Source organism: Papio anubis, chromosome 19 (genome assembly GCF_008728515.1).
Source record: "Papio anubis isolate 15944 chromosome 19, Panubis1.0, whole genome shotgun sequence".
Classification (NCBI taxonomy): Eukaryota; Metazoa; Chordata; class Mammalia; order Primates; family Cercopithecidae; genus Papio; species Papio anubis.
In genome coordinates, this window is record NC_044994.1 from 3840278 (window position 1) to 3857320 (window position 17043).

Here is a 17043-nt window from a genome sequence, read left to right on the forward strand (position 1 = left end):
CGTTTTATTGTTTCTTTCCCTTGTCATCTTCATTCCTTATGTTCTCTTTATTTGTATCGTAACATATTTGATTCCTTTCGTGATTTGGAACTAGAAGGTTCTATTGAGCCTAGTTTATGTTCAGCAGCAGTTTTCAAAGGGTCTTGGAGATAAGATGAACCAAAGCTTTAAGTATAGGGCCTTAGTTTATATCCTAGATTTTCTATTCCTATTAAGAATTCTATTCTTTTGGCCAGGCGCAGTGGCTCACGCCGATAATCCCAGCACTTCGGGAGGCCAAGGCGGGTGGATCACTTGAGGCCAGGAGTTCAAGACCAACCTGGGCAACATGGTGAAACCCCGTCTCTTCTAAAAATACAAGAATTAGCCAGGTGTTGTGGCGCCTGCCTGTAATTCCAGCTGCTCAAGAGGCTGAGGCATGAGAATTGCTTGCACCTGGGAGGCAGAGGTTGCGGTGAGCCGAGATAGCACCACTGCACTCCAGCCTGGGCAACAGAGCAAGACTCTGTGTCAAAAAAAATAAAAAAGAATTCTATTCTTTTAGAATTCTATTCTGTTCTGTTAAGATTAACCAAAAACCCAATTTTCAATTAAAAGATGTGCCACATAACTTTTTCATGGAATCTTTTACTTTATAATTAAATACTAGGTTTTACAAAATGAAAAATACCTATTTAATTATTTATTGGCAATCTGTCTTGAGCTTACAAGGGATCTTCCCTTTAACTTTTTATCCTGGCTCCCCTTCAGCTAGCAATGACAGCTATTAAGACAGTAAGTTTATAGGGAAAGAGGGAGTATTGGAATTTTGGGAGAACAGATATAATTAGAAAAAGCATTTCAGAGTAGTCATTGTTAATATATGCTTTTTAAAAAGTTTATATATTTTTTTTTATTTTGGAGACAGAGTCTCATTCTGTCACCCAGGTTAGAGTGCAGCGGTGCCATCTTGGCTCACTGCAACCTCTACCTCCCAGGTTCAAGTGATTCTTGTGATTCAGCCTCCCAAGTAGCTGGAATTTCAGGCATGCACCACCATGCCCAACTAATTTTTTTGTATTTTTAGTAGAGACGGGGTTTCACCAGGTTGGCCTGGCTGGTCTTGAACTCCTAACCTCTAAGCGATCCACCTGCCTCAGCCTCCCACAGTGCTGGGATTACAGGCATGAGCCACTGTGCCCGGCCAGTATATGCTTTTTTTTTTTCCTCCAAAAAAGACAACAGTAACAACAACAACCTGATTTGAACACACTGTATTATATGCTTTTTGGTCATTTAAAAAATTCAAATAGCATTAAAAGATGATGGTTTTTTAATGGTTTTTTTACTTCATCAGTGAAACAGGCTGAATTTTAAAAGCCGTGGAACAGTATAGGGCTATTGCTGCTATTATAGTGTTCAAGAATCCATAGAGTTTAGTTATGCAGAGCTACTTAAGAATTCAAGAGTCTTAAAGTACTAATATCTCCATTTCTAGTAATACTTCTTGTCTTTGATCTATTTTGTCTCATAATCATATAGCTACTCCAGCTTTTTTTCTTTTTTCTTTTTTTGAGACAGTCTCACTCTGTCACCCAGGCTGGAATGCAGTGGAGCTATCTCAGCTTACTGAAATGTCTGCCTCCCATACTTAAGTGATCCCCCCACTTCAGGCACCCAAGTAGCAGGGACCACAGGTGTGCACCACCACCCCCAGCTAATATTCTTGTATCTTTTATAGAGATGGGGTTTCACCATGTTGCCCAGGCTGGTCTCGTCTCAAACTCCTGAGCTCAAGCAGTCCACCTGCTTCAGCCTTCCAAAGTGCTGGGATTATCGGCATGAGCCACCACACCTGGCCTCCAGCTTTCTTATGCTCACTATTTTGTGTTATATCTTTTAAAAAAATTATTTTCAACCTGATGGTTGAAATTTTGTCTTTAGAAATGTATCTCTGGTAGACAGACTATATTTCTGATGGTCTGATAATCTTTGCCTTTTAAATGAGATATTTTAGTCCATTTATATTTAATGTAATTATTGATCTAGTTGCATTTAGATCTGTGATTCTGCTATTTATTTTCTGTTTGACTCATGGTTTTTTCCTCTGTTACTCCTTTCCAGACTTTATTTTGGGTTAACTGAATATTTTTTAGTACTCCATTTTAGTTTCTCCGTTATCTTTATACCTATACCTTCTAATATGTTTCAGAGATTGCTCCTAGGATTGTTATTTTTTTGGGGGGGGGCGCCAAATATAAGTGAACATTTGTCACTAGTGTCTGTACCAGAGTGGAACACTCCCTTTGTATGGAAGTGATTATCAATCATGATAGAGTGGTAGCAAAACATTTGAAGCAGAATATGATTTTGTTACCTTCTAGGAGTATGCTTCTTAAGTATGGTTGTTTAACAGTCTGCATTTAAATTAGTGGAGTTATTTATCTAAAAATAAATGCTCCTGAGCCTTACTCCAAACTAAATAAGTATCTGAGTGTGGGATCTAGGTATCTGCATTTTAGGTAAGTGCTCCAAGCTTGTCTTGAACATAATTATGTTTGGCAGTCACAGCTGTAGGAGTTTTTTTTCCTACTGCCCTCTGCTTTTTATGGGCCAGAATCAATTTTATTGTTTATCTTTAAGATTAACAAGTGTGAGACTGATGAAACAGTTTGGTCATAGTCATAGAATTCTAGAGCCTTTATAAAGGTGTTTCAAGGTTATGCTAGCTTAACAGTCTTATAAAGGAGAAAACTGGCCAGATGAGAGTGGCTGAGTGGCTTTTACAACTCTGATTTATAATTAATAAGGTATTTTGCTATGAATTGTAGACTAGAATAAGCTGTATAAAGTATTTCTGCTCTGTATAGTTATGTTCATGGTTAGGTGTTGTTTGTAATCCAATTTGACAGTCTCTGCCTTAGTTGGGCTATTTAGACCATTTGCACTTAATGTAGTTGCTGATATGGTTGTGTTCAAATCTCTTTATCTTGCTGTTTCTCATTTGTTTGTCTCATCTCTTCTTGTTCCCTTTATTCTCTTTTTGTGCATTCTTTTAGATTACTTATGGGGTGTACTGGATTAGTAGTTGTATGTCTCTGGTGTATGTGTGTTTCTTTTTAAATAATGATTGCTTTAGAGTTTGTAATTAATATGCATTTTTACTTTTCCACAGTCAACTTCAAGTAATATGTATCTCTTCACACACAGCGTAAGAGCTTTGTAACAGTATACCCTTTTCTTGCCTGTGTGCTATTGTAGTCATATATTATACTTCTGCATGTGTTGTGAACCCCACAATATATATTTATCCATTTATTTTTTAGTACATAGTTTTATTTAAGCAGTTATTTTTTAGATACTTGAAAAATAAGAAATTTTTTATTTATCCCATATTAACTTTTTGTTCTTTCTTTTTTTTCTGGAGACAGGGTCTTGCTTTGTCCTCCAGACTGGAGTGCAGTGGCGCCATTTCAGGTCACTGCAGCTTTGACCTCCCAGGTTCAAGCAGTCCTCTTGCCTCAGCCCCCTAAGTAGCTGGGACTACAGGTGCATGCCACCATGCCCAGCTAATTTTTGTATTTTTTTTAGAGGCACAGTTTTACCATAGTGCCCAGGCTGATTTTGAACTCCTGAGCTCAAGTGATCCATCCGCCTCGGCCTCTGAAAGTGATAGGATTACAGGCGTGAGCCACTGTGCCCGGCCCCATATTAATTGTTTCTGATGCCCTTTATTCTTTTGTATAGATCCAGATTCTCATTTGGTGTAATTTTACTTTTGCTTGAATGATTTGCTTTAGTATTTCCTATAGTGCATGTCTGCTGTTGATGATAGCAGTCTTTGTATGGCTGAAAGAATCTTTATTTCAGCTTCATATTTGGAAGATTTCTATTTCTTAGGTGTGGAGTTGTAGGTATTTTTCTTTATGTACTTTAAAGATGTTACTGTCTTCTGACTTGTATTTTAGATGGAAAAGTCTGCTATCATTCTTATTTTTGTTTTTCTGTATATAACTTGAGTTTTTCTCTGGCTGCCCAAAAGTTTCTGTCACTAGCTTTAAGCAATTTGATTATATTGTGCCTTGGTATACTTTTCTTCATGTTTCTTGCTCATGAGTTTCATTGAACCCCCTTGAATCTATCTGTAGATTGATAGTTTTTACCAAATTTGGGAAATTTTGTCCGTTACTTCTTCAGATATATTTTATATCTCCCATTCTTCTTTGGGGACTCCATTTGCACATATATTTGGATGCTGGGAGTTTTCCTACAATTGATTGATGCTTAATTTTCTTCCTCCCCCATATTTTTTCTGTTTCATTTGGGATATTTTTCTTACGCTTTTTCTTCAAGGTAACACATTTTTTCCTCTGTAATGTTTAATCTGCTCTTGATCCCATCCCATGTATTTTTCATATCTTTTTTTCATCTCTAAAAGATAATTTAGGTCTTTCATATCATCTTCCGTGTCTCTTCTTAACATGCTCTTTTTTTCTGCCTTCTTAAATGTATGGAATATAATTAAAATAACTTTCAGTGTCCTTATCTACTAATTCTATATTCTTTGTTCTGGGTCTGTTTCTGTTGTAGAATTTTTTGCCTCATGGTTTGTATTTTCCTGCCTTTTGTGTGCCTAGTAATTTTTTATTGGATGCTAGACGTTGTGGAGTTTACCTTGTTGAGTGCTAGCTATTTTTATATTCATTTACATACTTGAGTTTTGTTCTGTGACACAGTTTTTTGGATATAGTTTGTTTCTTTTGAAGCCTGTTAAACTTTGTTAGGCAAAACCAGGAGAATTGTTTGCCACTTCTTAGGCATTTTGCCTCATTTATTATAGAATTTTAAAAATTTTTATTGGTGGAGACATAAACTAGTCCTTGTCCTTTGTGATAATCGAGGATTTGTTCACTTGATCATTTCAGGTAGTTATTTTTCCCAGAATACTGAGTAGTTTCCTCACACACATAAACTGTTTGAATACTCAAAGACTCAAAGGGACCTTCTGTAGCTTTCTGAGGTTCTTCCTCTGTGAAGGTCCCTCCTCTCTGATACTCTTCCTCTGCCAATTCTGGCTGCCTTGGCCTCCCTGAATTCTCAACTCTGTCTCCTCAATTTGAGGAGTCTGCTGAGATTATATTTGGACCCTCCTAGTGCTCTGGAAATTATTTCCAGGAAGTTAACTGGAAGAATATAGGGCTCATTTCATTTGTCCTCTCTTTCTCAGAGATCACTGTCCAGTACTGTCTTTTGTCAGTGTCTGATACCATGACTTCATATGTTTTATCTTTTTTTTTTAAGAGATGGGGGTCTCACTGTGTTTCTCAGGGGCTAGAGTGCAGTGGCTATTCACAGATGCAGTTATAGAACACTACAGTGTCGACCTCCTGTGCTCAAGCAATCCTCCTGCTTCAGCCTCCTAAGTAGCTGGGACTACAGACACTGTCGGCATACCTGGCTCTGTCATTTTATTTATTTATTTATTTACCATTTAAGGTGTGAGGGTTAAGTTGGTTCTTGTTAATCCATCCTTTTCAAAAGTGGAAGACCATGTTTAAGTGTTCTTTAAATACAGAAGTTATTTTGTTTTTAACAAAAGGGACTGTGCTGTGTTTTGTGGTCTCTCTTTGATAATGTTCTATTGGGAGTAAAAACGATGTTATCTGTTTAAAGTAGTCAGTTCTGTAAGATGGTCCCGTGGTATATACACATTTAATTTAAAAACAAGCATTTTAAAATGCCCTGATAGCAATAACATTTCATTAGGAAATGATGAATCTTTTCTGTCACTCATATAGCAACATTTGGGAGGAGTTTCTTAGGTGGTTTTCTTTTTCTCTCCTAAGAAAAGAGCTAAAGGAGCAAAGACAGAATCTCATTGTGAGTGATGAACAGATTCTTTTGTTTCAAAAATACTTAGGTGCTTACTTTGTGCCTGGAAATATCCTGGAGATGAAGCAGTGTGTGGGCTAAAAATTCCTGTCCTCATGGAGCCAATAACCTACTCCAGAGAGACAGACAGTGAGTAAAACAACTAATACTACCAGATGTTGACAGACACTGTTGAGAAAGTAAATCAAGTAATGCGGGGGATAGAATAGGAAGTGCCAGGAAATAATAAGAAAATTTCTTGGAAAACTCTTAGGGCCTTGGGAAAGGCCCTGAACTGTAGCAGTTGAAGAGTTCTTATTTAGCTCTGGATCCCATCCTTTCCAACCTCATGGTGTTTCCATCAGTAATATTTTCTTACTGCTAAAACTTCAATTTATGTTTATTTGTTGACTATTTACTTTCATTATATAACCATGTGCAAATCTTTGTCTTCTTTTAAACATTAGGAACAAAGCAAAATAAATAATCTTTATTTTGGTTGAATGTCCTGGCTAGTAATCTAATCCAGTTTACTATTTCACAACCACAATTCTGGAAAGTATATTTTGTATTCCTTGTCTTTACTTTCTTATATTTTCCTCTACCTCTTCAGTCAGGTTTGGCTTCTCAGCTTTCATACAGTGGAAAATCGCCCTTGTCATACAGCATGGCACAAAAGTACCCAATTCAGTGGGCACCTTTCAGTTCTTCCTTGACTCCTTTGGTAGTAGATGCTGTTTAATCATACCTTCACTCATTGCTTGGTTCCTTTGAAATAATTATCTTTTGGTTGGTTTTTAGCCATTCTTTCTTGGTCTTTTCTTCCTTCTCCTGCAGCTTGAATGGGTGTCTGGCCTTCTAGTTTGTATTAATACATACTTTTATTACAATGATCATTTTAAAGTAGATTGTTTTATGTAGAATGTTAGCTCTTTGAAAGCAGAAACATTAGTATTTTCATTATTGTCTCCCCAGCAACTACCCTAGTACTTGGCACAAATGTATTTAATAAATATTTGTTTAATGAATATAAATATACTAGTGTTTTTAGCTTTCCTCTATTAAGTGAAGTTAGATACCAGTTTCATTAGCTTTATCTTCTACCTTGCAGGATTCACTATATCGGTGCTAGACTTTTTGTGTGTCTATTCACAAGTTGTTAGTGTCTTGATTGAACATGTTCTCAAGACTCTGATCACTGTTTCCTGCATACTGAGTTTCTGTAGCCTCTGACCCTTGTGCTTTTAGAGCCAAGTAGAACTTTGTCATTATAGAGCCAAGTAGAACATATCTGTAGAAAAAGGAAAGGGAGGTATCTTGTAGTTATTTGTGGCTTCTGGATTGATTCTGAGAGTCTCTTATGATTTTTTTTTTGTACCATTCCAGAAACAGATTTTTACTGCTTCAGACAGGCAAGGGGTACATTTTAGTTTCAAAGTGTTATAAGGAGTATTTCTGGTGTCTCTGATAGTTGCTGTGGATGACTACAGCTCAGAGTCTGATGTGGTTATTATACCTTCAGCCCTGGACTTTGTCTCACAAGATGAGATGTTGACGCCCCTGGGGAGATTGGACAAGTATGCTGCAAGTGAGAACGTATTTAACAGGTATGTGCATATTCTTTTTGTTAAAGTGGAAGTGGAAGGGTGGTTTTACTAACCTCAGTAGGGAAAATGAAAGTATCCATTTTAAAGGAGGTATTAACAGGCACAATCTGAGTCACCAAGTTTTATTCGTAATCATAGCATGAGCAGTTTTGTACTAGTTTATTCTTTGATCCTAGTAAGCATACAACATGCTTTCTTTGCAAAAAAATTACCATTAATTACCATTGCTTTTCTGCCACTGGACATAATTTTGGTATTCATATAAATTGCTTATTGGAAAGTACGTTATTCCTTCAACACATGATGTTGTATACCTGCTGTGTGACAGGTGATGCTCAAGGTCATTGGGTCACATGGCAGTGACCAAGAGCCAGCACTCTTCCTGCTGCATTGTGTTTGTCCGGCCACGATCCCAGACCACTTACATCACACTTTTCTGGGAAATCAAAAAGTCTGTTCAGATTTTTTGGGTATAGCTATGCAAATAGCTGTAGTTTTTAGAAACATACTGTTAAAAATATGTAAGAATAGCATTTTGTATAATGAATGTGTTTTTTCATTATAATAATTGAAAGACAACTGAAATGAATTTTTGGTGACTTTTTGCCCGATCAGTTAGATAAAGATTTAAAAAAATGTTGTAAATATTCAGTCTCATCTTGTTAAAATAAAATCAATACTGCCATTTGCCACTTAGAAAATTATAGACCTAATATATGTTTTAATAATGTAATAAGAAAAAAATTTCTTTAAAAATGTGTAGATTTTGTCTTTTAAAATTCTAGATACCGGCCAGGCGCAGTGACTCATGCCTGTAATCCCAGCACTTTGGGAGGCCAAGGCAGGTGGATTGCTTGAGCACGGGAGTTTGAGAGCAGCCTGGGCAACATGGTGAAACCCCATCTCTACTAAAGATATTTAAAAATTAGCCAGGTGTGGTGGTGCACGCCTGTAGTGTCAGCTACTCAGGAGGCTGAGGTGGGAGGATTACCTGAGCCAGGGAAGTCAGTGCTGCAGTTAGCCGTGGTCGCACCATTACACTCCAGCCTGGGCAACAGGAATGAGGCCCTGTCTCAAAAAAATAAAATTCTGGATATTAGCTGTTGATGCCATTGAACATACGTAATCTTGTTTTTCTGTGTAGACAAATGGTGGCCCGGAGTTTGCTGGATACCTTGAGGGAAGTCTGCGATGATGAAAGAGATTGTATCGCTGTTTTGGAAAGAATTAGCAGATTGGCCGATGATTCAGGTATATGTTCATGTGGAGAAGGTGAATTTACTCTGTTCTAGAAAGGTTTCTTTGACCAAATTTGTGTTTCTAAAAACTAATGAAAAAATTAATGTGATATGAGATGGCTTTAAAATCTTTCCTAAGCAATTATCAAAGCCATCCATGACAACAAAAGTAAAATTTGTTACTGAGACCTGGACATTTTACAGTAGTCTCATTTAGTTTAATTTTAGAAATTTCTCATCAAAACAAGTCTAAAAATATTGTTTTGCATCATGTATATTAATATTTTAGGATTAATAATATCTAGAATAATTTTGAATACATTAAAAGAGATGGAGGAGGCTATAAATTGTTTTAGGCAAATATAGAAAGCTTGCTTTCTGTGTGGTTTCTCACTTTCAAAAAATGTTGATTAACCATTTGTAAAACTACACCTGGTTTATCTCCAAAGTGAAAATGAGAAAGTCTGCTTAAGAAAGAGGTAAACTTGATTTGAAGCTTAGAAAATGGTGATGTTAGAGTTTTTACAAATATATCTTTTGTTGTAGTAAAATATACTTAATACTTAACACATGAAACTATTTTAAGGTAATATTAAGCATATTTTGATACTTGATTTTAGAAACAATCCAAAAATAAATTTTAAAACTTTTTTCCTTAAATCTGTTATCTTTATTAAAGTATATTTTCCATCTCTGACAGACTTTTTGGCATCTCAGCAAGCCCCATCTTTTAATTTTTAGACAAACTCATCTTTTGATGAACAGTTCATTTTAATGGGAATATGTTAAATGTTTACATAAGCCTTAAATGTTCCTAATATTCTTACAGGGTGGGTACAACATTTATAGGCTTAACTGAGCAATAGTCTACCTTTGTGTACATAATTGCTTATGTATATGCTTGTTCTAAAATGGTTTTAGGAGGGGTCTCATCAAGTATAATTTTTACTTATTTTTTAAATTTGATTTAAGTTAAATAACAATTTAATGTAAATTCATGGCACTGTTAAGCCTATTATGGTTATATTCCTTAGTAAAGACAGGTATTTTAAGGATGGATTTGTGTTTTCCTTTATCTGTTTACCAGCTCTAGAGTTTTTTTTGGTAAGTGTGTGGGGGTGTGTGTGTGTATTTTAAAATATGTTCTCACATTGGTAAGTTCATAGTAAATGTCTCTATTGACATAATTCTATTCATTCAGTATACATCAAACAGTACCTACTCTATACCAGGTTCTAGATTAAATGCTAGAGCAGTCATTAAGGTGAACAAGGATTTCTGTCGTCAAATTAACAGTTTAGTGAATGCAGCCAACATATAAACAGTAAATTACAGTGGGAAGGATCGGGGCAGGCTTCAGAAAGTTAGTGACGTTTACGTTGGATTTGATAGAATCATGAGGTATAGAGAGGGGAAAGGGCGTACCCAGGAGAGGAAAAGACAGAGGAGTTCAAGAAGGTGGCCCATTTGGTCAGCAATGAGGCCAACCTGACAATGAGACTAACCTGCTGAGTTTCCAGGTTAGAAAAATTAAGCTGTTAAATAAGGTAGGTGAGGGCTAGATTGTAAAGGTTTATAACAAACCATGCTGATGACTTTACCTGTTTTGTGATTTAGAACAGTGTAGTGTAGCAGTATGAACTGATATGGTGAAAAAGCTGGGTGACAAGAGGACTAATTGGAAGACTATACCAATTAATTGGGTGTTTTTGTTTTTGAGACAGAGTCTTGCTCTGTCGCCCAAGCTAGAGCAGAGTGGCGTGATCTCCACTCACTGTAACCACCCCTGCCTCCCAGGTTCAAGCAATTCTCCTGCCTCAGCCTCCCGAGTAACTGGGATTACAGGCATGCACCACTACACCCAGTTCATTTTTGTATTTTTAGTAGAGAAGGGGTTTCACCATGTTGGCCAGGATGGTCTGGAACTTCTCTAACCTCAAGTGATCCACCTGCTTCAACCTCCCAAAGTGCTGAGATTACAGGCATGAGCCACCGTGACTGGCCAGTTAATTGCTATAAGGATGAATTGTTGGATAGAAATTGAAGTGCTGGGAGGGATTCCAAGGCTAACCTCTGGATAGAGTGAGGAAGAGAGAGGATTTCACCCTGAGGTTTCTAATTTGTAGGACTGGGCGTATTGTGATATCTGGGTAAGATAAAGACTATTGAATAATAACATAGCTCTGAAGTGAATGAAATATGTATCCTTTGTTTAGACAAATAAGCAGCTGAGAACCTTTCAGTCTTCTGCCTTACCTTTCATTAGCTTTTATCTTGATTTTTTTATTCCCCAAAATTTACCATCTGTTTTTATTATTTTCCCCTGGAATGGATGGATGTGTAGTGGTTTCTCATTGTGGTTGTAATTTACATTTCCTCAATAGCCAGTGAAGTTCATACCTGGTTATATACTTACTGGGTATTTGGGTATCCTTTTTTTTTTTTTTTTTTTTTTTTCTTTTTTTTTTTTTGAGATGGAGTCTCACTCTGTCATCCAGGCTGGAATGCGGTGGCACGACCTGGGCTCACTACAACCTCCTCCTCCTGGGTTCAAGTGATTCTTCTGCCTCAGCTTCTCGAGTGGCTGGGATTATAGGCATGCACTAGCACGCCCGCCTAATTTTTGTATTTTTAGTAGAGATGGGATTTCTCCATGTTGGCCAGGCTGGTCTTGAATTTCTGACCTCACGTGATCCACCCAACTCAGCCTCCCAAAGTGCCGGGATTACAGACATGAGCCACCATGCCCGACTTCTTTTTTGAAATGTCTAAGTCTCTTCCCCCTTTAAAAAATTGGCAGTCATTTTCTTACAGATTTACAGGAATTCATTCTGCATATGAGCCCTATGTTGTTTATGTGTATTGAAGATATCTTTTTCACTCTGTGGCTTGTGTTTGCGCTCATAGTGATGCTTCTTAAAGAAGAGAAGTGCTTTTCCTTTATGGGTTGTGCTGCTTTTGTCTTCTTAGAGATTTTCTCCAATCTCAAAGTCATAATAAATATCTTTTCCTGTATTCTCTAACACAGAGAAGCCTTATTGTTTTTTGCCTTGACATTCAGATCTGTATTCCACCTGGAATTTGTTCATGTGCATGATATGAAGTGGAGGACAAGTTTCATTTTTTTTTTTTTTTTAATATGAGGAGCCAGTTGACACAATACCCTTTATTGAGAAGGCCATCATTCCCAGTTCACCTTGTAATAAATCGGTTGTCTATACATGCGTGTGTCTGTTTCTGGGCTTCCCCCCCGCCCCATTAGTCTATTTGCCTAAGCAGGGCTTTGAGGAAAGAAAAGTTGCTTATTTCATTTTTAACTGAAACCATAACTTGTGTCCTTCTTTTGCTTCAAAAATATAAGCAATTGTCAGTGTTAACTTAGAAAATTCAGGATCCGTGAGAATAGCAGAGGCCTGTATGTTTACTTTTTTTCTTCAAAACAGAAACACTCTATTTTGTTCATATCTGGCCAACTTCACATGGTACAACAGTATAATAGAAATTCCAGATATTGGTTTGTTGATAAGATTCTGAACTTTGTAAAATACCATATTTTCTATTTAAAGCTATGTCAATTTCTCTGTTGAGATCTGAAATCCTAGTAGACACATTCATACGTATTTAATGTAATTTTAATAATGCATAGTCATAATGGGCACCAAAGTTCTAGTTAGGTCCAATACAATGACTTGTTACTGATAATCCATCATGTCTGTCTGTATTTCAGTCACTTGCATGTCTTCTATGAATTGCCTACTTGTATCGTTATTGTCTGTCTTATTATTTATTTGAACAGTGTGTTCTTTGTGTAGTTGACTTCCTAATACTCTGTTATACATGAATATGCTCCCAGGCTGTTTTCCCTTTTAACTGAATATGGTATCTGTTATCTATAATAAAGTTTTTTCATTTGTTTGTTTTTGAGACAGAGTCTTGCTCTGTCGCCCAGAGTGGAGTGCAGTGGCGCTATCTTGGCTCACTGCAACCTCCACCTCCCGGGTTCAAGTGATTCTACTGTCTCAGCCTCTGGAGTAGCTGGGATTAGAGGCATGTGCCACCACCCCTGGCTAATTTTTGTATTTTTAGTAGAGACGGGATTCACCATGTTGGCCAGACTGGTCTCGAACTCTTGACCTCAAGTGATCTGCCCGCCTCGGCCTCTCAAAGTGCTGGGATTATAGGCACACCCAGCCTATAATAAAGTTTTTATAAAGTAAAATTAGTTGGTCTTATGGTTGATTTTTGGGTTTTGTCTTCCCATCTCAAGATTGAACATTTAATATTATCTTTTAGTACTTTTGATATTTATGTATGATGTGCAGTAGGTACTTTCGTTCCGTGCTAACTAGCTGATTTTCCTACTGCTGCTTCTTAGACATTTCATCTTTTTGAAGCCCAGAGATTTGAAATGCCATATTTCTCACATTTAAATTTGCCATATGCACTTGGGTCTTTTCAGGTTTTTAAAAAATATTTGTCACCTTTAATTTTCATTTACCCATTTTTAGTCTTAGTTAAGTCTAATTATGTATCTTTCATTTATTGACTAAGTTGAGATTAGGAGCTAGTTTTTATGACTTGTCCTAGTAGGTTCTTAAATAGTGGAATTTATCGATAATACTATGTATGTATCACAGTATTGATGTAAATATCAGATAGGATATTTAACCCCTCGCACAGTGTGGCACAGTGTAGGTGATGAATAAATTTATTGTTAAGAAATGGTTAGATACTCAGTGCATACTGTGAACAACAGAAGCTTGGGGTGAAGATAAGGTCCTCCTTTCACTCATGGGATTGATCTGTGTATGATTCTGAAAAGGATGGCAGAATTAAAGGATGTTGTCCCAAGTCCTTTATATTTTGAAGATGAAAATCCAAAGCCTTCCTAAGTATCCTCAAGTCCAGATAAAGGTTTTGTTGCTGCAGGAGAACATGTTTGCTCACATTGCTGTTATCTCAATAGAACCAACTGTGAGAGCGGAGCTGATGGAACAGGTGCCTCACATCGCACTGTTTTGTCAAGAAAACCGGCCTTCAATACCATACGCTTTTTCCAAATTCTTACTACCTATTGTGGTTAGATATCTTGCAGATCAGAATAATCAGGTAAGAGTACCATTTATATGTTCTTAAAAGAAATTTGCGTAGTGTAATATATGGAGAATAGCCTAGCCTAAGTGTTCTCTTTGGAATGTTTTTCCTCTTTAACTCGGTTACTGTTTTTCAAAAATGAACATTTATCTTAGACAAGATGTGTTTAGAGTCTGACAAATCTAGTAGATCCCTTTAATGCCATTATAGACAATGCCTAGTAACTGCACTGTCACTTGGTAACCTCCTAGGGGTCCCTCAAAATGTTTGTTACTTTGTGAGGCACCTTTTACCAGGATGGCTCTGTCCACTTCCTCTGTTACAATACAATCTACCAAGTTCTGTAGTCTTTGTAATAGTTGAAGAAAATAAACACAAACATTTATTTGCAGAGTTTTGCCAGTTATGGGTCCCTTTGAGGTGAGAAATCTTTGTTTTAAAAGTCAAGTGGTAGAATTTTGTTGTGTCGCATATGTACTTTGTTTGTGTTGTTATTTTTCTCCTAGGTGAGGAAAACAAGTCAGGCAGCTTTGTTGGCTCTGCTGGAGCAGGAGCTCATTGAACGATTTGATGTGGAGACCAAAGTGTGCCCTGTCCTCATAGAGCTGACCGCCCCAGATAGCAATGATGATGTGAAAACAGAAGCTGTGGCTGTAAGTCAAATGGCATTTTTCCGTTTATGCAAAATGTGGCTGATAAGAGGTGCTTATTAAAAGTTAGGCTGGGGTCGGGCGCGGTGGCTCATGCCTTTAATAATCCCAGCACTTTGGGAGGCTGAGGTGGGTGGATCACTTGAGATCAGGAGTTTGAGACCAGCCTGGGCAACATGGTGACACCTGGCTCTACTAAAAAAATACAAAAATTAGCCAGGCATGGTGGTGTGCACTTGTAGTCCCTGTTACTTGGGAGACTGAGGCAGGAGAATCATTTGAACCTGGGAGGAGGTGGAGGTTGTAGTAAGCCAAGATCAGGCCACTGCACTCCAGCCTGGGTGACAGAGCAAGACTCTGCCTCAAGGAAAAAAAAAATTAGGCTGGGCTGGGTGCAGTGGCTGAATCCTGTAATCCCAGCACTTTGGGAGGCCAAAGTGGGAGGATCACTTGAGACCAGGGGTTTGAGATCAGCCTGGCCAACATGGCAAAACCCCATCTCTACTAAAAATACAAAAAAAATTAGCCGGGTCTAGCGGCACATGCCTGTAATCCCAGCTACTCTGGAGGCAGAGGCACGAGAATTATTTGAACCTGGGAGGCAGAGGTTACAGTGAGCGGAGATCATTCCACTGCATTCCAGCCTGGTTGACAGAACAAGACTCTGTCTAAAAAAAAAAAAAAAAAGAAAAAAAAGAAAAGGCTGCTTTACCTTGTTTAACATTTTTCTGTTAAAGTTGCCACAAATCATTAAATTTGAAATATAATCAGGGCTAGAAGGGGACATAAATGCTTACAGAGGAAAATGTACCTTCTGCAAACAATAAGAAAACAATAAATAATTGCAAATTATTATGTCAAAATGGAAAACTGAAATGGTTATTTTATCAGTGCAGTTAAAATTTTAAAAACCCTGTATTGAATGAAGAAACACTTGAACCCCTTCAGCAGGTATTGAGCACTTTTCTAGGCACTGTCAGCACAGTGGTGGAAATAAAATAATACTTGGCTCCTGCTCTGACAGGTACGGTCTTTGTGGGAAGGATGGTCAGGCAAGTACATTTCCCAGGAAATATGACATCATTGATGGTTATCAGAAGAATATACAGATTGTTAAGCCATTATGCACATCATAAAGTCAAATGTAATAGGAAGATTCTGGGTTTTTTTGACTTAGTTTGCAAATATTCTGATTACTTGAAGGCCATGAGAGGGCATGAATTAGAATGGAGTGGCATCTGTTGTGATTCACATCTGTGGTTCCTGAATTCGGATAGTAGTAATTCTGATGATAAATTTATTCAAATCTATTTGGATAGTAAGAGTTCACTCCTTAAACCTAAAATAATATGGTTGCATCTTTGTTGATATTTTTTAAAAATTACACTATATGTAGTGCTTCTGGATTATCATTAGTGGGATGAATTAGATGATCTTTCTAGTCTCTTTCCCTTGAAGAATTTCTTGAATTTATTTTTAGATACTCAGTTACCAGTTAATAATAAATTTACTTTTTCAGTGATGTTTTTATTGAAGTGAAACTTACATGACATAAAATCATTTTAAAGTGTTAGTGGCATTTAATATGTTCACAAAGTTGTATGACCACCACTTCTTCCTAGTTTCAAAACATCATTATTTCTTTTTTTACTTTAAGATTTTTTCAATGAAGGAAGTCAGTTTTGGTCTTGGCCTAATTTTTGGTTTATATTGAGCTATTTAACTTGCTGTATTATCATTCTCGATGCAATGTGAAATTAGTAAAACATTATAATAAAAAATTTAAAAACTATATCCAGTGGTAGTAGGAATCTCATGATTCTCTTACAGTTGTGTTTGTTTTTTGGTCATGTTTTATATTTCTTAGCTTCCATATTTTCTCTATCTTGATAGAGAAGTTATAATTATTTCTTAATAAAAACTAATTTCTTAATAAAATAATTCACTTTTAAATAAATTTAGTTATGCTACATCAGTGATATACAGCATAACTTTGAATTGTTAACTAGAGCATGGAGATGCTTATTCAAAAAACAAAACTGGCTTTGGGATTTAGGAGATGTAGGCCTTGTCTCCAGTTCTGATGATGATGGGATTTTCATGGGGATAGTGTTGAATCTGTAGATCAATTTGGAGAGAATTGCCAGTTTTACAGTCTCTGAACATGGTAGATCTATTTATTTAGGTCTTTGATTTATATCTTTAATCTTTTATAGTTTTCAGCAGAAAGTTCTTGAGTATATTTCGTTCAATTTCATATTTTTTTAAAAGTACTTCTGTGAATGATACTGTTTTTAAATTTTCCAGTTCATTGCTAATTTGTAGAAATAGAATAGATTTTTGTAGTCTAATTTATAGCCTACAACCTTCCTAAACATACTTATTTATTCTGGTGGCTTCTTTGTAGATTCCTTCTGATTTTCTATATAGACAACCATGTCATATTTGAATAGAGAGAATTTTCTTTCTTTACAATCTTTATGTATCTCTTTTACTTCTTTGTTTTGTCCTGTTTGTACAGTCTAACAATTGATAGAATTGTTAAATGACGACAGGCTATCCCATTTCTTTCTGTATTAACTGCGGTAGCAATGTATCTAAATA

General features: G+C 36.7%; 1 protein-coding gene across 8 annotated transcripts in view; it reads left to right on the forward strand.

Annotated features, from left to right (window-relative positions):
* PPP4R1 (protein phosphatase 4 regulatory subunit 1) overlaps positions 1–17043 on the forward strand; it is a 70430-nt gene that overhangs the window by 14933 nt on the left and 38454 nt on the right. For 2 of the 8 annotated variants that reach the window (XM_031658698.1, XM_031658697.1), the window contains exons 3-7: positions 5900–6000; positions 7322–7457; positions 8602–8708; positions 13662–13804; positions 14296–14442. In XM_031658698.1, coding sequence (XP_031514558.1) covers positions 5900–6000; positions 7322–7457; positions 8602–8708; positions 13662–13804; positions 14296–14442 — 634 coding nt within the window. Of the gene's footprint in view, positions 1–1849; positions 2790–5899; positions 6001–7321; positions 7458–8601; positions 8709–13661; positions 13805–14295; positions 14443–17043 lie in introns of those variants that run through there. The other 6 variants (XM_017951529.2, XM_017951528.2, XM_031658699.1 and 3 more) reach the window with 5 other exon arrangements.